Source organism: Cnephaeus nilssonii, assembly GCF_951640355.1.
Source record: "Cnephaeus nilssonii genome assembly, chromosome: 5".
NCBI lineage: Eukaryota > Metazoa > Chordata > Mammalia > Chiroptera > Vespertilionidae > Cnephaeus > Cnephaeus nilssonii.
In genome coordinates, this window is record NC_137076.1 from 2,494,030 (window position 1) to 2,518,387 (window position 24,358).

The 24,358-nt window shown below is 58.6% G+C and overlaps 1 protein-coding gene across 3 annotated transcripts in view; it reads right to left on the bottom strand.

Annotated features, from left to right (window-relative positions):
* CAMK2D (calcium/calmodulin dependent protein kinase II delta) overlaps positions 1-24,358 on the bottom strand; it is a 159,061-nt gene that overhangs the window by 63,206 nt on the left and 71,497 nt on the right. For all 3 annotated transcript variants that reach the window (XM_079771813.1, XM_079771814.1, XM_079771815.1), the window contains exon 3: positions 21,270-21,329. In XM_079771813.1, coding sequence (XP_079627939.1) covers positions 21,270-21,329 — 60 coding nt within the window. The remainder of the gene's footprint in view (positions 1-21,269; positions 21,330-24,358) is intronic.

The window sequence follows — 24,358 nt, forward strand, 5'->3', positions numbered from 1 at the left end:
TTTCCCACCCGGGATGCTCAGCGCTCTTCCAGGGCCAGGCGCGTCCCCCACACCTCTGGGCACCTACTACCCACGTGGCAGGTACAGCCTCCTGGAGCTGGATGGTGGGGACCCTCTCTCTCCTCTGCATGTGAGACGCCTGCTGCTGTCATCTACACTGGGGAACCTGGTTTCTGCCAAGGGCCATCTGGATATTTATAACATCATTTGCGGGCCATACACTTATAAATTTCAACGTTAGCCTGCTACACGTGGTCAAACATTTCATTAACTCGCCCCTAATGCCTCGGCAGGGCCAGACCGAATGATTTTGGTGACCTCCCGCAGCCTGTGGGCCGACGTTCCCACCCCGGTCTGGTCTGCCTGCTCCCAGGCTCGGCCACGGGTGAGCCAGGCGAGCCGGGCACTGCCTTTCCTGAGAGCCTCTCCGTGCTCACGGGCGGACTGGGGCAGTGTCCGTGTTTCAGTGAGCCGAGTGGTGCGGCTCCTTAGAGCCCGCAGTTGCTGTGTGAGAGTGAGGTGGACTTCTAGGCCAGTGGTCGGCAAACTCATTCGTCAACAGAGCGGCAAACCGCAGCTTGCGAGCCGCAGTTTGCCGACCACTGTTCTAGGCTATAAAGCCACGAGGAGTAAAAGTCTCACTGTGCGCCTGGGGTAGAAGCTGCCAGTGGTGGCTCCCGGCTGCCGGGCCCAGGGTGCAGAGAGAGCAGGGCAGCCAGCACCGCTGGGGACTGGGACTCACGTCTGCTTGTGTTGGGGACACACGTTCCTTAGTCCAACAACCACTGCCGCCCTAACACTTGGAACAGTCGTCCTTTGGCGGCGAATGATTCTGAACAAGTCAAGTTGCTCAGGTGCAATGCATCCTGATGATCAGACCCTCTGTTTCCGGTTAAAACCGGTCTCAGGAAGGCATCCCGCCAGGCAGCGCAGGGCAGTAGAGACAAACCATTTGGCCGGGTCCACTGCTCCTGCATCATCCAATTCCAGATCCTCTCCACATGCCTGCCGGGCAGGCGAGGCCGATACGAGAAAATGTCAGGACAGCGGAAACCCAGCCGCGTCTTTACGGAGAAATACGTGCACATTTCTCCCTTCTCACAACCCCTGCGCCTCCTTCCAGAAACTGTGAAGTGTTTCATGTGTTAATCCAACCAGGAAACCCAGTCTCCACACAGGGGCTCCACCAGCCAGCTGGAACTCCAGCCGGGCCCTGACCCCCTCAGTGGCTCCTGTCTCAGCTGGCCTTCCGCTGGTCGGGCGTGCCCCGCCCCTCCTGAGACCAGGGCTGGGGGCGGGGTCTGGGCTGGACAGAGCACCAGCAGCACTCCTCACAGTGAGCGTGCAGAGGAAGAATTGAGCTCTTTCATGGGAATCTGTAAGCACGTTTTGAAGACTGGGCTTCAGTTCTACCCATGAATGGACAGCAAATCGTCACTGGAGACATCCCCATTTCTCTTCAATCACTGCACGGCTGCTCTAGCCCAGGCTAAGACAATGGAGAACAAGCCCCCAGGTAATCATGCCAGTAATTCCATGTAGAAACGTGTTTTCTGTCGCTATAACAACTTTCGGCGGCCTCCCGGTCAGACCTCCCTGTCTGAGTCGCAGGGCACTGGGCCGTGGACACAGCCAGTGCTCGGGGACGCCGGCTACAGTCCCTGCCCCTCTCTGGTGCCCCTGCTCTGGATCCCAGGTCACCGCGTGACGCTGACTCACAGCCCTGCGCTGAAGCACAGCGCGGCGCCAGGACTCACCCGCAGGACGTCTCCACCAGCTCAGCTCACATGCCTGTCCCTGCCGTCTCACAGGCCCCGGCAGCCTCCGTGCGCTTAGAGACAGCGTCCACACTGTGCTATGGGGCCACGTTAGCCAGCCGCTCGCCACAAAGGCAGAAACGTGGGCTAAACAGATGGTGGGTCTGAGAGCTGGCACGCAAGTGTCACCGCCATGGAGCTCAGCTGGCCGCCCAGGCCGCCAGGGCTTCCCCCGAGCCTGATCCCGGACCCCACTTGGAAGTGGCCCGAGGGCTGATAGGCTCACAGACAAACGTGAGAGAGCAGCGAACGCCTGGACATGTGTCTGCAAATCCCGAGGACTGACTGTGTGCATCCCTTTCCGCTTCACGGGTCCTGGCTCCAGCTCTCTGTCACCCGGACTCAGTGCCATCGCGACGTTATTAACACACACAGCGCTGCAGGGTGAGGAGGCAGCCTTGTGGGGGCCGTCTAGGACATGGAGCTTTCTGATACACAAGTCTCATCAGGTCAGTCCACCTGAGACTACGTTTTCCAGACACAATATCCCTAAGTATTCCCACTCACCGTCACCGACACTGCTACAGGACCAGCCGCACACACCGCAGGTCATGTGCTGGAGCCCACACCAGCACACAAAGGGCCGGCAACCTTGGTGGGACCATCTGCACCGTCAACTGTAAAAACCAAACACGACTCAAAACAACTGTAAGAATTTGGTTTTTCAGGGAAAGACGGATGGCATTAACTGACTAAACGGAAGTTTTTAGCCTTTTAAACTTTTTAGTAAGAAACGACTCAGTAAAAGCACATTCTGTGTAGCACACACCTGAGCAACGTCCACACACGCAGCGGACAATCACCCAGGCCCACACGTAACTGCCACGCACTCCTCTCCCGTCGTCCGCCACATGTCCAGTTCTCTGCACAGTGCCTGCGACTGGCCACGGAGTCCTGTCCACACACACACCAGCCTGTCCTCACCCACAGGGCTGCAGCGCTGGGGCACTTAGCGAGCAAGGGCCCCCTCCCCCATGCTCTTCGCTGTAATACATGTCCTATAGGTTCCCTCTTGTCAACATCACATTCGCAGTGAAAACAAAGGACTGAAAAGCAAACTCTCGGCCTGCCACTGTCCCCACCCTTTTAAGCCAGCCTCCGCGCCCCTCATGGGACGCTGCACGGCTTCGAGGCCTGGACAGGAGAGCACGTGACAGGAGCGCGCGGGAGCCTGGCCACCAGGGTGCACACGCAGCACGTGACCATCCCCGCTCATCTCCCCGCCCATCCTACCCACTCAAATCACTGCCCAGAGCATCGTCTGCTGGTAACAAAGATGACGCTTCTTTCCAGGGACCAATGCTCCCACGGAGGGGACGAGGGGAGAGAAGGGAGCGCAGACGGACCAGCGTCTTGCTCATCAGTGTGTGTCTGCAAGGCTGCTGCCCAGAGCCTCACCAACACACAGCTGTCTCCTGTCCTGGTCTCCTGGGTCCGTTCGTGACACGCAGGGCATCGTTAGACACTTGCTCAGTCAGGCTCTCAGGGTTAGAACTGGAAGCGCCGAGTCCACGCCACCTGTGCTAAGGCCTTCATCAAACTGGCATGAGGCAGCTCCGGGACTGGCTGGGAAGGCTCATGGTGAAGCTTCCAGGGAAAACCCCCACACCAGGGTCCAGAAGCAGCCTGAGGAGAGAACTGCCCTGTGCCCACACCCTCACACCCACTGGGAGCCTGGAGGAGGGGCCCCGCCCTGTGAGAGAGGACGTGGGTCTGGGTGCCATCCACCACCTGGACCCTCGGTAGATCAAAGCCTGGGCCCTGAGCAGCACTTTTAGGAAGAAACAGAAAGCAGTTGAGTAACGCCAGACCCAAAGGCCCGGGTCCTTCCCAGCTGATCTGGAAGGCGGCACGCGTGGCAGAGCCAAGGTCCCGCAGAGCCGGCCAAGTCCAGGCTGCGCCGGTCCTGGGGTCGGGAGGGACCCATCCCCAGGCGGGCCGGCCGCGGTCCTGCAGCCCTCTGCGCCAGAGGAAGAACAGCTGCTCTCTCCGCAGAGACCGGTCAGGAGACCCGGCTACAGAGTGGGTGCCACTGAAGAACACACGAGGGAGTGTGCCAGCAGGTCAGTGTGAAGATGTTCAACGCGGGCATTAAAGGTTCCAGTAAGAGTTTTCAGCGGCTGCAGAGCTCCGTTTGTAGAAAATACATTTAGAAAGTGACCTGCTTCCTGTCTGTCTGTCTGCCAGTTTCCTGGGCACCAGCCGAGGACATCCCCCACACAGGTGGGGTGTCTCCACACCAAGGCTGTCACCAGAGTGGCCACAGTCACGTAGCTCTTAGGACATGGCCTTTCAAAGGACGTGACTGAAACAGCCTGACACGGACACAATGCACAGCGGAACGACCGGCCGCTATGATGTGCATTGACCACCAGGGGAGAGAACAGAAGCGTGGACAGGCCCCCATGCCCGGGGTGTCACCTGAAGCTGCATTTGTGGGAATCGGATGGGCATTCCGTTGACCAGACACAACAAGTCGCACTTCTGGTCGTTACTGTGGTGGCGTCTCCAACATGGCAGCCGTCAAGCTGTACGCTGTCCCTGAGAGGAGCCATGCGAGTCAGCACAGGCAGGAGCGGTGCGTCCCCCTCACTGCGTCTGTGCTGTGAGTTCCCAGCTGTGGGCACGGGACTGCCAACAGGACGCCGCGCACCGAGCCTCGGCATCACGCCCGCACGGAGGACACCCACCCAACCTCGAGCAGTTGTCATGTTAAGAACCAGGTTAAAGGGGCAGTCAGGGAACAGCTGGGAAGGGCAGGGGATCGCACTGTGTCACAACTATTTCTGGAGTGTGGGGAAGCACGGGACCTGGTTGGAATGTCTGTAAGGAGGATTCTCTGAAAGGTCGGGGCCTCTGGGGGGCCCTTGCTGAAGGCGGCAACCCCTCCCTTGACTTTTCCAAACTATTCCGAGCCCCTGTGTGTTCTGCTAGAATCTCTATGTTTAGTCTTTTAGACCCAACCTTGTTGGAGCATGTGCTTTCTCAAGGATGCTCACCTTGCTAATCTATAATAATACTAGTAAAGGCGTAATGTGCTAATGAGACCGGACGTCCTTCTGGACAACCTTCCAGATGAAGCCGGGGCTGAGAAGGAAGCCCGGGTCCCAGGTGTCAGAGGGAAGCAGGTGGCAGCAGCCGGGGAAAGGAAGGCCTACTCTTGCATAAATTTCGTGCATTGGACCTCTAGTATTTCTATAAATCTAGATATTCTATAGAGTTCTATAAATGACATGGAATCTTGTCCTTTTTGCAAAACACAATATTCCACAATATTATAACACTAGAGGCCAGTGCACAAAATTCATGCACGAATAAGGTCCCTAGGCCCGGCCAGCAATCAGGGCTGATCAAGGCCTTCTGGCTGCTGGTCAGAGCCTTCCTTCCCTGGCTGCAGCCTTCCTTTGTTCTGCACCACCCCTTGATGGTCAGCACACGTCATAGTGAGTGATCGAACTCCCGAGGGGACAATTTGTATACAATCTATCTATATAAAACCCTAATATGCAAATCAACCCAACAGCGGAACGACCGGCCGCTATGATGTGCATTGACCACCAGGGAACAGATGCTGCTCAATGCAGGAACTGCCCCCAGCCCGCAGGCCCCAACCAGTGGTGGCGGCGGGGGACGGGGCTGGCGAGCGGGAGGTGCCAGGCCAGCCAAGGTGGGTGTGATCAGGGGCCCTGATCACCCCGCTGGTCGCCCTATAGATCAGCCCTGATCGCTGGCCAGGTCTAGGGACCCTACCCGTGCACGAATTTCGTGCACTGGGCCTCTAGTTAGTTATAAATGAAAGCACATTAGAATTTATTTAATATGCATCTGTAAATAGAATATAATTATTATTCCTTTATTTGATAGAGCTTCCCATATACCTTAAGTATAAAATTTTCCTTCATAAGGAGAGAAAAAAAAATCTTAAAATCCAAACCCTGGGAAGGTAGACAAATATATTATACTAGAGGCCCGGTGTACAAAATTCATGCACGAAGGGGGGTTGTCCCTCAGCCCAGCCTGTACCCTCTCCAATCTGGGACCAGTCAAGGGATGTCCGACTGCCCGTTTAGGCCCAAGGGATCGGGCCTAAACGGGCAGTCGGACATCCCTCTCACAATCCAGTACTGCTGGCTCCCAACTGCTTGCCTGCCTGCCTTCCTGATTGCCCCTAACCGCTTCTGCCTGCCAGCCTGATCACCCCCTAACCACTCCGCTGCCAGCCTGTTTGACCCAACTTCCCTCCTCTGCCAGCCTGGTCACCCCTAACTGCCCTCTCCTGCAGGGTTGATCACTTCCAACTGCCCTCCCTTGCAGGACTGGTCCTTCTCAACTGCCCTCCCTTGCAGGCCGGGTGCCTCCCAACTGCCCTCTCCTGCTGGCCATCTTGTGTCCACATGGGGGCAGGATCTTTGACCACATGGGGGCAGCTATATTGTGTGTTGGAGTAATGGTCAATCTGCATATTACTCTTTTATTAGATAGGATAGAGGCCTGGTACAGGGGTGGGGGCCAGCTGGTTTGCCCTGAAGGGTGTCCCGGATCAGGTGGGGGTTCCCTTGGGGCGTGGTGCGGCCTGAGCGAGGGACCTGTGGTGGTTTGCAGGCCGGCCACGCCCCCTGGCAACCCAAGCAGAGGCCCTGGTATCTGGAATTTATTTTCCTTCTACAATTGAAACTTTGTAGCCTGGAGCAGAGCCAAGCCTGGGGCTCCCTCTGAGGCCGGCAGCCATTTCTGTTGGGGTTATAATTGAAACTTTGTTGCCTTAAGCGGGTGGGCCTGGCCAGGGTGTGCGGAAAGCTTTGCTTCCCCTGTTGCCGCCGGCAACCCTGGCCTGCTCTCTCAAGCTCCAATCGGCCGCCATTTGTTTGAATTTATTTACCTTCTATAATTGAAACTTTGTAGCTTGAGTGGAGGCTTAGGCCTGGCAAGGGCAGGTGGAAAGCTTGGCTTCCTCTGTTACCTAGGAAACCTTGCTCTCTGTGGCTGTAGCCATCTTGGTTTGGGTTAATTTGCATGCTCGCTCTGATTGGCTTTTGGGCGTGGCTTGTGGGTGTGTCGGAGGTATGGTCAATTTGCATATTTGTCTATTATTAGGTAGGATTATTACTTATTATTATTAAACAGTATTAAGTAATCTATACATTTAAAGTAATCAAATTCCTGACTAACATAACACAATCATTTTAATAATACATATGTATATATTTGCTTCCTAGGCAAACACAAGAAAAAGCATTCCCAAGCGGGCTCCAATGACTTCCTGTGCAGTCACTTTCATTTTCTTACTCTTAGTTTTCGAGGGTTCCGTTGCGTTTCGTTGCATTCCTGGCTCCTCACACAGGGCACTCCTTTGCCGGGGCTGACCGGCAGACCCTGAGCGAAAGGTGAATGGATGACTTTGACACACGTTTCTGTGGAAGAGAGGCTAAGGCACTACGTGGCTATCGCCGCCAAGGAGCCCCGTTCGCCTGCCTCCTTTGGCTTTTATTGTAACAACAGCTTGAACTCAAATTAACCTCTAGATACAATCAGCAGGTGAGCATCCTTGAGAAAGCACATGCTTCTACAAGGTTGGGTCTAAAGGCTAAACAGAGATTCCAGCAAAACACCTGGGGGCTCGGACTTGTTTGGAAAAGTCAAGGTAGGGGCTTCCGCCTTCAGCAAGGGCCTCCCAGAGGTCCCCCCAGAGGTCCTCGACCTTTCAGAGAATCCTTACAGACTTTCCAACCAAGTCCCATGCTTCCCCACACTGGAGAAAGTCTTTGCTTTTTAAAGACAGAGAGCACAAGCAGAAAGCAGAGAGCGATGTGGGCAGAGTCCTGCAGACCCAGCGTCCCACCCAGGACCCTGCCTCCCACGGAGGACACAGCTTCCCCCCACGGACATGGCCTCTTGCAGCAGACATGGCTTCCCACTGTGGACACAGCCTCCCACCCTGGACACGGCCTCCCACCCTGGACACGGCATCCCATCCCGGACATGGCCTTCCACCGCAGACACGGCCTCCCGCAGCGGACACGGCATCCCATCCCGGACATGGCCTCCCACCACAGACACGGCCTCCCGCAGCGGACACGGCATCCCATCCCGGACATGGCCTTCCACCGCAGACACGGCCTCCCACCGCAGACACGGCCTCCCGCAGCGGACATGGCATCCCATCCCGGACATGGCCTCCCACTGCAGACACGGCCTCCTCCCGCAGCGGACACGGCATCCCATCCCAGACATGGCCTTCCACCGCAGACACGGCCTCCCGCAGCGGACACGGCATCCCATCCCGGACATGGCCTCCCACCGCAGACACAGCCTCCTCCCGCAGCGGACATGGCATCCAATCCCGGACATGGCCTCCCATCCCGGACATGGCCTCCCACCGCAGACACGGCCTCCTCCCGCAGTGGACATGGACTCCTGCTGTGGACATGGTGTCCTACCCCGGACACGGCCTCCTGCTGTGGACACAGCCTCCCAGCCGCCTTTGGGAGCTGTGTGTGGAGCAGCGGCCCAGGCGCCTGTCTTCCCTCCCTGTCTGACCCTCGGCAGCGTCCAGGAGGCTCCGGGCTGTGCCCACTGCCCGTCTAGCTGCCACCAGGCATCTGAGAGGCTGGAGAAGGGACCTGAGGTTCCTCCAGGAGGCGATGGAAGGGCACCCGCGTGCACCAGGAGTGGGTGGGAGGGTGAGTCAACGCATCACTTCAACAGGAGAGGAAAAACCGCCACACCGCCCACGAGAGGACACCCGCCCGACACCAGCAGTGCCCGTCCCAGTCCTGCCACTTGTCAGCCGGTCAACGCTGCCCTCGGAGGCGGCACCGGGAGCCCTGGCTTCCCTGGGACTTTCAGGCGCCCACAGACTCACTGAACACACTCTGAGCACCAAGGTGTGCCAGGGCACTTTCTAGAGTCTGACCCGACTCCCTCCTGTGCCCCGAGTAGAGACGCGCTGAGGCCCGGGGTGTAGGGTCCCTCTTCTGGGGCTCAGAGCCCAGACCATCCTCTTCCCGACACACACTGGGCCCTGTCTTGGCCCTCACACAGGGGGCACAGCACGGGCCCCAGGACGCAGAGCCAGGAGTGGGGTCCCAGTCCTCAGGCGCCTCAGCAGAGGGCGCCCAGCCGTGCGGCGGCGTGCCAAGCACACGGATAGGCCAGGCAGCCTGCGCAGCCCGAGGCGGCACCGCCTGCATCTCCCAGGCCCGACACCTCCCTGGCCACGTCGGCCTCGCGCTCTGGAATGCAGCCCGGACCCAAACCCAACGTGCGCGCAAGACTGCCCTGGTGCCGCCTGGACTACGACTGCTGAGAAGGCGAGCAGGCAGGTCCCTCGAGCACCAAGAACAGCCACGCGGGAAATGGTGCATTAGGCGCGCGGCTGTGACGGGGCTCCACACAGAGCCCCAGCCCCAGCCATCAGGCGGTCTCGGTGTTTGCTTTACAGACTTTGTTCTCAAGAAGCCGGGTGGCTGTGGTTGGAGCACTGTCCCGACACGGAAAGGTTGTGGGTTCGGTCCTGGGTCGGGGCGTGTACCGGAGGCAACCGATCCATGTTTCTTTTTCTCCCTTCCTCTCTCTTCTAAAATCAATTAAGAAAACAATTAAGAAACATTTTTCTAAAGGAAAAGGAACTTTTCTGCAAAGGTGGGTGGGCTGTGGCCACGCTGGGCTCCGAGGCAGCCGGTGCTCTCCAAGGCCAGTGCTCACCCTCTTCGGAGCGTGTGCTGAGCCCCCGGCTCAGGTGGCGAGGACAGAAAGCGACGCGCCCTGCTCTGCCTTCTCCTTCCTGTCCTCATGTCAGTCCGAGTGTGAGAGTGAGTACCCCAAGGGGGAGGGGTGCCTGCAGCAGGGGCCCAGGGGGACAGGGCTCCGCCCCTCCGTCCTGACCCCTGGCCTGGCCCACAGGCTGCTCAAGATGCCGAGCCTCTCCCGGCTACGCTGGCAGCTCCCACGGTCTCACCTGACGGCCACCCAACGTCAGGCTCCCGTCCGACCGCCTTCCTGCCCTCTCCAACGTGGAAGTCTGACTGGCATTTTGAAATCCATGTGCCAAGGGGAACCCTCGCCTTGCGTCACAATACCAGCGCACCATGCCTGTTTCCCCACCAGCTCCGTCCTCGCAGCCCCTCGGACTTCTCCTGGGCCCCGTGACAGCGGGACCATACACTGGCTCCGCCTGCAAACATCCAACCCGACCCCAACCTGACCACGGCCGCCCAGCAGGCCTCCAACACAGCGGCCAGAGGGACCGTCTCAAAGCACAGCCGCCCCCCCCCCCCCCGGGCTCCCTGCCCAGAAAGCCCGCAGCACCCCCCCCCCTATCCGTCTGCGTGACCACCACAACCACATGCCACAGACTCGGGCTCACACAGCCACACCCCTCAGTCTGGGGGCTGGAGTCCCAGTCCAGGGGCTGGGGCGTCAGTTCTGGGGAGGGCTCTCTTCCTGGCTTGAGAGGGCCACCCTCTCACCGTGTCCTCAGAGGGAGAGGACCTCAGGTCTCCTCCTCTTGCAAGGGCTCATGGGCCTCACCCTCATGACTTCACAAAGGCCCCGCCCCAAAGACCACCCTCGGGAATAGGGTTTCAGCGTGAACGCAGCACCGTCTCCCAGGAGGGAAGCAAGGCCTTCCACCATCAACCCCACCCGCTCTGGTGGCCTCACCACAGCCTCCGGGGCACCCCGCCACCCCGCAGGCCGTGCCCTCACTCCCTGCGGGTGTGGCTCACTTCCACATGGGACCCCCAGAGTGCAGGCAGGACGAGGCCAGGGGAGTGCATCCGCTGCTGTGCCTGGAGGGCCCAGCATGGCAGGGACTAACCAGCCTTTGCTAACATGAAGAAATGAGCACGCTGTAGCTGAGGCCGCGGGAAGTTTCGCTCTGCCATGATTCCCCTACAACCTTGAAACAGCTCTATATCCAAACTGGAGCAGATCCTCAGTATTGTGCCTTGTTTCTCAAAATATCATAACAAAACCTATCCAGTGGAAAGAAAGCTGAGCGAGAGTGAGCTGTAAAAGGGAGTTATTTAAAGTCGGCTGGCAGTCATAGCCCGCGTGCGCCCTTATCTTCCTCCCTTGGTTTCGCTCGGGTTTGGTTTCAGAACCCTCCCAGGAAGCTCAGTGCGTCCTTTTGTTCTGGTCTGGGCCCCACAGGAAGCCTCCGGGAGGCTCAGGGACAGAGTGCCAGCCAGGGTCAGGCAGGGCTCTAAGCGGATGCCTCCCCCGCCAGGTGGCTCTGAGCCAGGCCTCCTGCTCACCCGGGCCTGTGGAGTCCGTGGCACAGTGCGTGAGCAGGCATGGCTACCAAGCCACCGCCTGTGCTCTATTCCATGACCACTGGGCGCTAGTCTTGAAGATAAACTGTGAGGGAGGTCCCCAAGGCTGAGGAGCTCGGCGTAGGGGAGTCTGGGACATAAATGGGTCACGTGGTGCCCTGTGCAGCGCGCAAGGCAGCAGCCCTGCAGACAAGCCCCGTGCCCTACATGCCGGGGCTGGTGGAACCAGGCGAGAGCAAGGCCCCCGATCAGAGCGTCACTGCTGCGCAGGGGCTGCTCCAGCAAATGCGGCCAATGCAGGGGAGGGGACTGCAAAGCAACAGGTGGGATGCACGTCACCGAGATGCCGGGCAGATTGGAGGGCAGGCGCCCGGGAGGGCGTCTCCGAGATAAAGGAGGAACCCAGGCGCCAGTCACAGCAGCCAGGCAGGTGACTCACACTCTCGCCGCAGAGACAGGGCGAGGCCCAGAGCGAGGTTCCCGTGACCCGAGTCAGCAGGAGGGACTGGTCCTGGACAGGCCAGTGTCACTGGGAGCCTAAGGGCGGAGGCGGGGACTGGGAACCATGCCCCTTCTGGGCGCTCCCTGACCTGCGGGGGGAGCGGGAGCTGCTTACAGGCTCACCTCAAAGGTCCAGGGCCTTGACATGTGGAGAGGACCGCCCACTGTGCCGGAACCGACTCGTTTCAGCTCCCAGGATTTGGGGGCAGCACTGTCCCCCCCAAATGTGGTCCCTGAGGTAGGTGGCTCTGCCCCGGATCTGCAGGAGCACCCACAGGCCGCACGAGCCTCTCCCTGACCCCGCTCTGCTGCACGGCCAGGTGCTGGCTTGGAGCGGACGTCCTCACTCCCGCACGAGTGGGCTGGGACGATGGTGAGATCAGAGCTTCACTTAGACCAGGGCTGGGATCGGGAGGTCTGGCCCTGCCAAGACCACCGCAGGCGGGACTGACATCCGGGTGCTTCCTTCCTGCAACACACGTTCACATTAGGTGAGTTCTACTGAGCGAACGGTGTGACCAACAGCCGAGGCCCTGGCAGGACAAAGGCTCCCACCCCGAGGGGCAGCTGCCCGGCGAGCCTGGCTCCCAGCCGGCAGGAAGGGGAGGACAGGACCCACAGGGACAGACCTGGACTTTGGAATCAAACAAAGGCTCTGAATCCGGCCCCACCCTCGGTAAACTGTCCCCGCCCCAGCAGCTTCCTGCGTGCAGGGCAGAGGGCGGCACAGGGCGGGCTCAGTGCTTATCACACTGACTCCGAAACAGGACATTCATGCCTAGAGTTCCTGGGAAGGGAAGCAGATAACCAGGGCAAGTGTGTGGACACACGGGTCAGTAGGTTATCACTACCTCAGCCTCCACCTGTCCTTAGTGCGTTCCTGCTCTGGACCTCGGCTGGAAAGGACGAAGGGGACAGGAGGCAGGTGATCGGCCCGAGCGGAATAAAAGGCTTCGCCCAGGTTTATAACATCACCCCGAGCACAAGGCCTCTGTAACCGTGGTCCTTGAAACCTGTATCAGAACCACCTGGGGTGCGTGACTTAATGAACTAATAAACAGCAAAGCAAGAAAACAAACGAACGGGCACCAACTCCTGGAGCCCGTCGCTGCGGTGGCGACACGTGGGCTGGCACACCGCCATGGGCTCCAGGACACCCGCGGGACAAGCCCCTGGAGCACTCACTGGTTCCTCATGGCCACCAGGCTGCACCGCCCCTTTGCTCTGGACGGTGAGGGATGGCGGGAAGAGCCCAGAACGACAGGAAACTCAAGGCATGTGGCCACTCCCTGCCTCCCACATTCCTCCCACCTGCAAATGCCAACAAGAGGGGACAGCTGGACAGCTCAGGCTGATACCCAGTGTCCACGAGAGGGGCTGCAGGAACGCCCAGCTCAGGTGTCCCTCATCTGTGCACGCTCACCACGCAGCCTCAAGGCCAAGCCGCTGCGAGAACTGGAGACTGTCCCCTCCTCCTTCTTAGGCCCACACAGCCGGCCCCCCTGAGCCCGTGAGCATGGCCCCACTCAGCCGGCCCTCCTGAGCCCGTGAGCATGGCCCCACACAGCCGGCCCCCCTGAGCCCGTGAGCATGGCCCCACACAGCCGGCCCTCCTGAGCCCGTGAGCATGGCCCCACACAGCCGGCCCTCCTGAGCCCGTGAGCATGGCCCCACACAGCCGGCCCCCCTGAGCCCGTGAGCATGGCCCCACACAGCCGGCCCTCCTGAGCCCGTGAGCATGGCCCCACACAGCCGGCCCTCCTGAGCCCGTGAGCATGGCCCCACACAGCCGGCCCTCCTGAGCCCGTGAGCATGGCCCCACACAGCCGGCCCTCCTGAGCCCGTGAGCATGGCCCCACTCAGGCGGCCCTCCTAAACCCGTGAGCAGGGCCCCACTCAGCCGGCCCTCCTGAGTCCGTGAGCATGGCCCCACTCAGCCGGCCCTCCTGAGCCCGTGAGCATGCATGGCCCCACACAGCCGGCCCTCCTGAGCCCGTGAGCATGGCCCCACTCAGCCGGCCCTCCTGAGCCCGTGAGCATGGCCCCACTCAGCCGGCCCTCCTGAGCCCGTGAGCATGGCCCCACTCAGCCGGCCCTCCTGAGCCCGTGAGCATGGCCCCACACAGCCGGCCCTCCTGAGCCCGTGAGCATGGCCCCACTCAGGCGGCCCTCCTGAACCCGTGAGCATGGCCCCACTCAGCCGGCCCTCCTGAGCCCGTGAGCATGGCCCCACTCAGCCGGCCCTCCTGAGCCCGTGAGCATGGCCCCACTCAGCCGGCCCTCCTGAGCCCGTGAGCATGGCCCCACACAGCCGGCCCTCCTGAGCCCGTGAGCATGGCCCCACACAGCCGGCCCCCCTGAGCCCGTGAGCATGGCCCCACACAGCCGGCCCTCCTGAGCCCGTGAGCATGGCCCCACTCAGGCGGCCCTCCTGAGCCCGTGAGCATGGCCCCACACAGCCGGCCCTCCTGAGCCCGTGAACATGCATGGCCCCACACAGCCGGCCCTCCTGAGCCCGTGAGCATGGCCCCACTCAGGCGGCCCTCCTGAGCCCGTGAGCATGGCCCCACTCAGGCGGCCCTCCTGAACCCGTGAGCATGGCCCCACTCAGCCGGCCCTCCTGAGCCCGTGAGCATGGCCCCACTCAGCCGGCCCTCCTGAGCCCGTGAGCATGGCCCCACTCAGCCGGCCCTCCTGAGCCCGTGAGCATGCATGGCCCCACACAGCCGGCCCTCCTGAGCCCGTGAGCATGGCCCCACTCAGGCGGCCCTCCTGAACCCGTGAGCATGGCCCCACTCAGCCGGCCCTCCTGAGCCCGTGAGCATGGCCCCACTCAGCCGGCCCTCCTGAGCCCGTGAGCATGCATGGCCCACACAGCCGGCCCTCCTGAGCCCGTGAGCATGGCCCCACTCAGCCGGCCCTCCTGAGCCCGTGAGCATGGCCCCACTCAGCCGGCCCTCATGAGCCCGTGAGCATGGCCCCACTCAGCCGGCCCTCCTGAGCCCGTGAGCATGGCCCCACACAGCCGCCCCTCATGAGCCCGTGAGCATGGCCCCACACAGCCGCCCCTCATGAGCCCGTGAGCATGGCCCCACTCAGCCGGCCCTCCTGAGCCCGTGAGCATGGCCCCACACAGCCGGCAGGCCCCCACACATGGAGGGAGGACTACACTCGCGGCAGGAGGACTTGTGGCTGACAGGGGCTGGAAGATTGTTTTAATAAAAATTACATATTGGAATCGATACTTTCCATCGCCTGTTTCTTCAGTTCCTCATTCAGAAAGCCACGAAGCCCTTCAGTTGTGAGGGTACCAGGTCCCTCAGGAAGTGGCATCTGAGTGTCGCCTGATACTCACACACGATCTGAACTGTTTCCACACCTTCTCACGGTGCTTTTCAGGAAGAATGTTCTTTTTAAGAATGAAACATTGTCAGGAGTCTCTAGCGTGGGCAGGAAGACACTAAGGCGGCGCACCTGCAATGGGCAACTTACAGCCACGACAGCTGTGCGGAGCCAGGGCACACCTGCGCGGTCAGGAGTCCTGCACGCAGGCTGGGGTGCTGCGGGGAGTCCCAGAGAAGAGGGCCCTGAGCAGCAGCAGCGAGTCAAACACAGACCCGCACCCCATTCTCTAACTTCATACTAGTACACAGCGCGAGCTACCTCTGTGCACAACTCAAGGCTTAGAAATTAACAACCCAAGTTCCAATAAGTGAGCCCACAGGGTGAGAGGGTGCACCTTCCTTGCAGAGCAGTTGCGTCTGCGTCTGCGTGACACAGCCAGCTGTCTGGCTGTCGGAGGCCCGCAGGGCCTGGTGGGAGGGATCAAGGTCAGCAGCCACCACAGGCCCAGGTCACAGAGCCGCCTGGCTCAGGAGCACAGACCCTAGCAGAACACGGGGGGGCCCAGGAAGAGCAGGAAACATGAGCCCTGCAGCAACACTGGGCAGCAGGGTCAGGGTGTGGGGCAGGGCTGGGGCGCGGGGAGACAGACTGGGGTTGGCGCTGTGCCTCCCCAGGGACTCTGACAGCCATGGGAGTGACACTCAGCTGCAGCTCGGGGCGCGTCCACACCAGCCTGTCCCTCACGCCTGCCCACTGACCCGTGCCTCCCCAGGGACATCCCTCTGACACCTGCAGGGCCAGCACAGAGGGCTGTGGACCCCTCAGGGGCTCGCCCACAGGGTCTCAGGACTGGGCAGGGTCAGGGCCGGGGGCCGACAGGGGCAGACATTCGGGAGATGTTTCCTCGGGAGAGATTAGACACCCACATTCATCCGCCTCGCCGGCCGTCATGGTCAGACAGAAGCTCTCACGCGAGGCCACGCTCCTTCAGCTTCCTGCACCCACAGACCCGTCCTCGGGTGTCTGGGGAGGCCGGGTAAAGAGGAGGCTCGGGAAACAGGCCCCACACAGCAGAACATGCAGAAGAGACCACACCGGGCAGGCCCCGGCTCCGAGCACAGCACACGCTGGCCCAGGAGTTAGGAAGTGCGCAACAGCCAGGGGTCGGGTTATTTTAGCAGCAGCACGTGTGTACATTAATTTCAGAGAGGAAGGGAGAGGGAGAGAAAGATAGAAACATCAGTGATAAGAGAGAATCATGTACCGGCTGCCTCCTGCATGCCCCCTTACTTGGGATCGAGCCCGCAATCCGGGCATGTGCCCCGACCAGGAATCGAACCGTGATCTCCTGGTTCCTAGGTCAACACTCAACCACTGAGCCACACTGCCCGGGTGGATTTAACTTTTAAACAAAAATTATAAAGACTACATCACTGTTACTATCCTATATAATAAAAGTGTAATATGCAAATTGACCAAACAGCAGAATGACCGGTCGCTATGACGCGCACTGACCACCTGGGGGCAGACACTCAATGCAGGAGCTGCCCCCTGGTGGTCAGTGCACTCCCACAGGGGGAGCGCCACTCAGCCAGAAGCTGGGCTCATGGCTGGCGAGCACAGTGGCAGTTGCAGGAGCCTCCTGCCTCCACTGCAGGCAGGCAGTAAAGAGCAAGGGGTCCCCAGATTGCGAGTGGGTGCAGGCTGGGCTGAGGGACACCCCCTCCCCAGTGCATGAATCTCGTGCACCGAGCCTCTAGTATTAAAGAACCAAAGAAGAGAAAGCTGAAGGAGACAATGAGAATTCTTGAGAATATGTATTTGCTGGGAAACTGTGCTGTTTCCCAGATTTGTTGAAAGAGGACAATCAGCTCCCAACCAGCTCCGCAGCAGGCAGGGTATTCTGAGCACTGAGGCCTTCACACCAAACAGTCAAGATAAGGAGGTGAGATTTAATCGAACTGCAGGTGAGCTTTTTACCACTGCGCAGTGTTAAATTACCTTATCTGCCCGGTGGCTAGAGCCGTGCAGCAATAAGCCTGCCTGTTCCCTCTCGTGTGATTACAGACTGCGAGGTGTCGGCATAACCGCCGACAGGAGGTCACAGAGGACAGCGCCGCTCGAGGGACGCTGCTGGGTTTCTCACAGCCGCCGCTCACAGCTCACAGGGAAGTAACGTGCAAGGTCATTCCCACGCTCCTCCAGGTTGACATTTTAGGAAATGAAAGTTACATAAACCGCAGATGGCGTGAGCTGTCACTCACAGGCCCGGACCGCGTGTGCGGAGAGCGGGGGCTCTGTCTCCAGCCCGCCGGCAGCTCCCGCAGCCTCGTCCCTCCACTGTCCGACCAGGAGCACCTCAGGGCACCTTCTGCAGCACGCGCCCTCGGGGGAGCGGACAAGGCCACGGCACCTCTGACGCTCTCTCCAGACTAAGTCTTGGGTTTTGTGTTAGAACGGGAAGTTTTTAACTTGATGTCTATCCCGAGGAGGGGAGACTCCAAGTTCTCCTGGGACGGGAGCGCAACAGCCATGTCTGCACCTGGCTGCTGCCACGCAGGCGCCCTGGCCCCTGCTCACTAGAGCAGCAGTCGCCAACCTTCCGGACCTCACCGACCACCGGCTGGCGACTGCTGCACTAGAGGGTCTCCTGGCCCAGGCTGGCGCGTCACGACCAATGGTGACTGTGGAGAAGTCATATGGATTCAAAATTTTAGTTTCTTCAATTATTAAAGCAAAAAAAAAAATTAGTTTGTATAGATGTCCTATAGACCCTGTTACGGTACTATTACTTATATGTTATATGTTATGTACCACACACATTACGTCACGGACAGCATGCGTGGTACAGAAAGCTCCTGCCACAGGCTTCCCGCCGCGGCACCTGTCCCAGAAGAACCCCTAAGCCCTGACGGAGGCGCCCCAGCTGTCTGTCTCCATCAGGCGTCTTCCCGGAGGTGAGCTGTCCCCTGGGTAACCCTCAGGGAGTAAGTGGTAAGTGTGTCTGCGGAAAAGAGCGCCTGGGCAGATGGGAGGCCTCGGGCTCAGACAGCACCGCAGCGGGAGCGCGGTCCGCTGGGGCAGGCACTCCTTGCCCTTCATTTCCACCGCCCGACCAGGCGCCCGGGAGCGTGCCTGTCTGGGTAGCGGGGCGAGGGGGTGGGGGGGCAACTGGAAGGAAGGAGGTTGTCGTGAGATGTGACGATGTGGCCCACAGGTCACCGCCCTGCACGGGCCGCAGCGCTGACCAGGCAGGGGGAAAAGGGCCTTGAGGCCTCTCAGTGAGCTGCCGTCCAGGGCTGGGGTGGATGCTGAGATGTAAATGTTTCTTCAAACTTTCAAGACGAGGTATTGCCTTTCTAAAGTCTACAGTGTCCATCAAGGTCTCTAGAGAATGGGACAGCCCGCAGCAAACCCATCCTGCCTCCAGCAGCGCGGCCGCCTGCGTCCTGCCCCGCACGACAGGCCCGGTGTCCGCTCCACATGGGACCCGCTAGTCGCTGGTTCCCTCTTCCTCCCGGGCCCACCCCTTTCCCACCAGGTCGGGGAGACGACTGTTCTGCCTGCCTTCCTCCCGACGTCCGAGCTATGTGGGCTTCACCACAGGTTCCAACACATTTCTCACCAGTGCTGCTTCCCGAAGACCAAGCACAGAGTCAGTGGGAACACGGAGTAGATGGGAAACAACGTGGCTACTGCCTCCACCGTGTGAACCCATTACCTTTAAGGTATTCTCTCCCTTAGGTAGGGCATATGGTGACGTAGCTTAAACAATTTGGTTTAACAAACATCAAGAGAGAACAAGTTATTTTGTGAAAATAAAAGATACATAATTATAAAAAGGGAGCGAACCAGAGAAGCACGCGTGAGGTACGCGTTCCCTCCAGCTGTTTGGCCCCTTTGTGCTGAGGCTGAGTCACCATCACCTCCCCAGCGGACGCGGACGCAGACCCTGCTCGCTGCGCAGCCTGACTGCAAGGGGCTGCCCGCCCTGTCCCGTCTGCAGGGCCTCGGGGAGCTGGGAGGGTGCCGCAGAGAGCCCGGCTGCAGCACTGACATCTCCCCGAGCAGAGGGAGGCCTGGGGTGCGCACGCTGGGCCGTGAGGACGCAGCACTTACACGCGCAGCGGTCAGGCGGGCGGTGGCACCCTCTTGCTGAGCTAAGGCCTGCCCCGGCTTCCACCCGCTGAGCAGGAGCTGGTTCCACAGCCCCCCACCCCAGCCACCCCAGCCACCCCTTCCACAGGGAAGGTCCTGCTGGGGCCCTCCCCCCCAAGGAGGGAAGCCCAGCCCTCGGGCTGTAACCCTCTCCTGCGCCTTTTCCTGACAGACCTTCCTGGCACCTGGAGGTCACGGAGACATGACTCCTCAGACACATCTCTCTGCGGGTGACAGACCCCCCGCAACCACACTGCACGCAGGCTCCCCGAGCCCTTCCCCGGGCCTTGTCCTGTGGGGCCGTCCCCACCCTGCAAGACGTCTGAGCCGAGAATCCTGCTGGGTCGTCCCCTCTCTGACATGAGACCTCACCCATCCGTGGGGTCTCAGTCCTTGGCCTGCCTCTAACAGAATCGTTTCCAGTCAGTTTAGTAAGACCCACCCCCCACCCCCATATCTCCTCATGGTCATTTCCACCACTCACACCGCGTGCTGCTCCTTGCTCCCCGGGGCCCCCAGTCTCAGGGGCTCCCAGTCCCCGGGGCTCCCCATTCTAGGGGCTCCCAGTTCTAGGGGGTCCATGTCCCAGGGGATTCCCAGTCCCAGGGGCTCCCAGTCCTGGGGCTCTGTTGCACTGAGCCTGAGCTAGCTCCCCCGCGCCCAGGACACTGAATGACACCTCTGGCTTTAGCTCAGGCACGACTGCTTCCTTGACAGCAGCCACACAGCCTACCAGCACCAAACCGCCTGTCTAGTCCTCTCATGAAAGCGATCCCTGCAATGCCATGGGGGCGCTGTCCCCCTTGACCACTGCTTCATCATCACAGCGACACGTTCATTTTGTTGATTTGGAGACAATTAACAATTACATTTCCATGGTTTATCTGAAGGGCTATGAAAATGCTCACAAGAAATTCTGGAAGTTAACATACATAAGATGTGTTATAAAAAGGCAGAAATAAATACGAGTATTAAAAGTTGTTCCCTCTGGTTTCTTCATGCATGATTGTTTCCCGCACTTTCCACTCAGTGTGTGCATTACTGTGAAAATCAGACAAACATCAAAACAGCCCTGGTGAAAAAGTGCTCCAGTGAGCACCCCTCTCAGGAGCCCCCCTTTCAAATGTGTTTCTCTGGGAGAAACCGTCTCCTGGCCGCAAGTTCTCAGACGATGGATCCTGTGCCGAGAGACAGGCACACGGAAATAAAAATGTACACATTTCCGGGGGAAACCCGTCCGTGCAGCATCACCTGCCTGGAAGCTCTAAAGCCTGGCAGACGGAAGGAAACTGAGCATGTAATAAAGTGGAGGAAGGCGAGGAGGGGGAAGAAGAGGACCAGAGTCCCCAGCCTCTCAGCCATCGCACTGTCTGTTCCAGGGAGAAGAGCCGGGCTGTTCCCTGTGTGACTCTCAGGAACGCAGCACACGTGCTTAGGAACTGCTCGCTGGTCGATGCTTCAGGGTTACTATGTAGAGCCTGCTCATTCCCGTCAGAACCTGAGAAACACCCACGAAGTGGGGGATCATGGAACTCCCGGGCAGGAACAGACACTGCGAGGGCCTCTACGTCACAAGAGAACTACAGGCTCCTCCGTGAGTGACTGCAAGTCCTGCTGCCCAGCCTCGGGCTTCCACGGCAGAAGGCTCTGCGGACAGAGACCCTGCAGAGCTGGGCCCGACGTTCCCCAAAGGAGACCGACTCGTGCAGAATTGAGCAGCAGAGTTGTTCTTCCTTTTCTTTCTGTGTCTTAGTTCATCGATGTTTCATTTTGAACATTACTGTGCTGTTGTAAAATTCATGAGATGCTATTCTACACTAGTTTCACTCGTTTCTGGAACAGGGTCAGGGATGGTAAGGACGAACGACTTTCTACAGGGCTGGGCAAAGCAACTGCCTCCGCCTTCATCAGCTGCCGCTGCATAACCCTTGGAGACATACAAAGGCATTTCCAACTAATAATACCTTACATTGGTTTTTAAATGTCAGTATATATAGACCTGCTATTTCTGGAAAAACTTAAAAACCTTTAAAGAATCAAATGTAACCAAGACTGAAAGTTAGGAGCCTATTTGTTAATCGTTGCAAATACTAGATTAAAAAACCACTTTATTGTGGTAAGCACACACCGTCACATTGTAATTAAGTACTTAATGCACGGGCACACTCCTTACCGATGTTGGGGTGCTTGAGAAGACGGCAGATTCTGGCTTCCCTTTCCAGTTTCTGATGATCTGTAAAAAAAAAACACAAAAACCCCACAAAAGTAAATCACAACTTTAGCAAAAAAGATTAAAAGATAAACAGTGTACCCAAACAACAGAAAGCCTGTACATTTACTTATCTTTTGATGTCTTTTAAAAAACAGATCATTTGGCCCAGCCAGTGTGGCTCAGTGGTTGAGCATCAGTCTAAGAACCAGGAGGTCCTGGTTCGATTCCCGGTCAGGGTACATGCCCAGGTTGTGGGCTTGATCCCCCCCGTAGGGGGCATGCAGGAGACAGCCCAACAATGATTCTCTCTCATCATTGATGTTTCTATCTCTATCCCTCTCCCTTCCTCTTTCTAAAATCAATAAAAAGATCTATTTTTTTAAAAACTGATCACCTGAATTTGGAGCTACGTGACACACAGTGTTTACCAGCCCAACTGCCTTCCCTATTCACTGGCTTCATGCTGGACAACAGGGACATGGCAGGCAGTGGTGTCCTCCTCTCTAAGTGTGTGCTGCAACAACTGAAATAGCAGCAGGCACCCACGGAAGAGGGGCCCATCTGGAACCCCGATGCCCAGGAGCCGGGCGAGGAGGGCTCCTGCAGCCTGTCCCGGCACGGTTCCTGTCTCTTCACACGGCTGTCCTCTCCGCCTTCCTAGGTGGCCAGGCTCTCCCTTGCAGCACGGACGCCCCAAAGCCCCAGCTGCTCGCTCTTCACGCTTCCCTGGCCCAGCCACTCTGTGAAGGGGCAGGAACACTGCAAACCTGCACTTGACGAACCACCTGATGCCCTTCTCTGGTGTCTCTGTCACGGTTCATGTGCATATGGTTATAACAAAACCACCAGCCAAAACACAGCAAACGCAGACAGAGGCACGAGCACAGCGGACACCCACGCGCCACAGCAGCCCGTGGAGGCCAGTACGAGGGCTTTCCTGAGCGAGGGCACCCGACTCGCCCTCACGGCCTGAGACGGAATGTGCCTACCCCTCACTTACCGATGTGACCCCAGCACAGAGAGGCTCACAGAATCAGCAAGGGGCGCCTACCAGGCAGCTCTGAGCTAAAGGCATAACCGCCGAAGAGAACGTGGGACACCACCCGGACCCCGGAGAGCCTCGCACGGGGCCTCAGCGCCGTGCTCTCGGGCCTCATGCTCCTAAAAGCATCGAGAACCCACAGAGCTTTGTTTATGTGGCTCAGAGCTGTTAATATCCACCCTATTACCATACAACTGAGGAAACTGTAAATAAATATTTAATTCACTTAAAAACAAAAATGAACCCATTACATATTAACATAAGTGCCTGCATTTAAATTTTAAACTTTTACTTGGAAATAAAACACAAGAAATTTGGAGAATGAGAATAGTATAAAAACACATGTGTACAATTTATCCAGATACAGCTCTTAACACTCCACCAATTTTTAACCATTTATCTCTTTCTGTCATGTACACCTGTGTGTGTGTACACACACATTTATCTAATTGACACCTATGTATAACTATACAAACATATAAATGTACTAGGGGCCCAGTGCACGAAAATTTGTGCACTTGTGGGGGGGGAGCTCTCTCAGCCCGGCCTGCCCCCCCTCTCACTGTCCAGGAGCCCTCAGGGGATGTCCTACTGACGGCTTAGGCCCGCTCCCCACGGCTGATCAGGGGAAGGCACCACCTCCATCACCCCCTCACTGCTGCTGCCTCTGGCCTCCCTCTGTAGGAGGTGGCCCGGCAATCAGGGGAAGGTGACACCCTCATCATGCCTCTGCTGCTGCCACTGCCAGCCGCACGGCTGCCTGAGCCTCGGCCCGGCCCTTGTTGCCTGAGCCTCGGGCCCTGGGCAGCGGCAGCCGCCATCCGTGGCTTGCCTGAGCCTCGGGCTGGCGCTGGGTAGCGGCAGCTGTCATTCATGGCTTGCCTGAGCCTCGGGTCAGCCCTGGGCAGTGGCACCTGCCATCCGCGGCTTGCCTGAGCCTCGGGCCGGCGCTGGGTAGCGACAGCTGTCATCCATGGCTTGCCTGAGCCTTGGGCTGGCCCTAGGCAGTGGCAGCCACCATCTGAGACTTGCCTGAGCCTCAGGCAGCTGCTGTGCTTTGTCCATAAGGACACAACATCAAGTCCCTGCCCACCTGTGTGCACCTCACCGAGCACGCAGCCCTGCCCAGCCGCGCGCACAGCCTGCTGATTGGTTGTTATAGCGTGATGGCGTGACGACTGTTAGCATGTTAGCTCTTTATTATATAGGATATTTACACCTAAAGTAACTTTCTCTGACCCTCCTGCAGGTAAGTAATTTAGGAAACGACTTTAAATGTCTCTACTGCTGTGAACAGCCCACAGTGAAGTGTTCAAAGGAGCCGGTGCAGTGCAGGACGGTCTGGCAGTGCACCCACCACCTCCAAATTACCAAATGCAAAGGCTGACATGCTCTGGCCACACCACTCTCTAACACTACCCATCCTTCTTCAACCCCCCCATCTCCTTCTGAAGACAAGCTACTTCTAGAATATTCTTACTTAGAAATAGACAACTAAACCCCAAACTCAGGTCCTGAAAGTGTGCCTAACAGCACTGTCAGTGCCGTAAAGGGTCACCCCCGAGCCCATGACAAAATGTGCTCTCAGGAACTATAATTCTGTTATAGATGGAGATATGCAAATATATGTGCAAAACCATGAGGAACAGGATAGAACCATTCACACAGATGGATATACACAGTAACCATCTGATTCATGTACAACTGAAAAACAAGGTATGAAGACCTTTATGGTAAAAGTGTGCAGAGTCTCAGCTGTGGGGAGGGCATCGGCCCGGTCGGTCCCTCGGCCAGTCCCAGGGAAACCTGCACTCATGTCCTAACCCTCCTCACGATGGCCCTGTATTTGGGGGGCGGGGTTTTAAAGGGGCAGGTAAGCTAGAACAAGGTCACGAGGGTGGCCCTACTCCAATGTGGCCAGAGGCCTTAGAAGAGAAGATGAGGAAAGGGATGGCAGCGGGGCCCTGAGGACACAGGCGGGGAGCGGCCCCCTGCCAGCCAGGGGAGA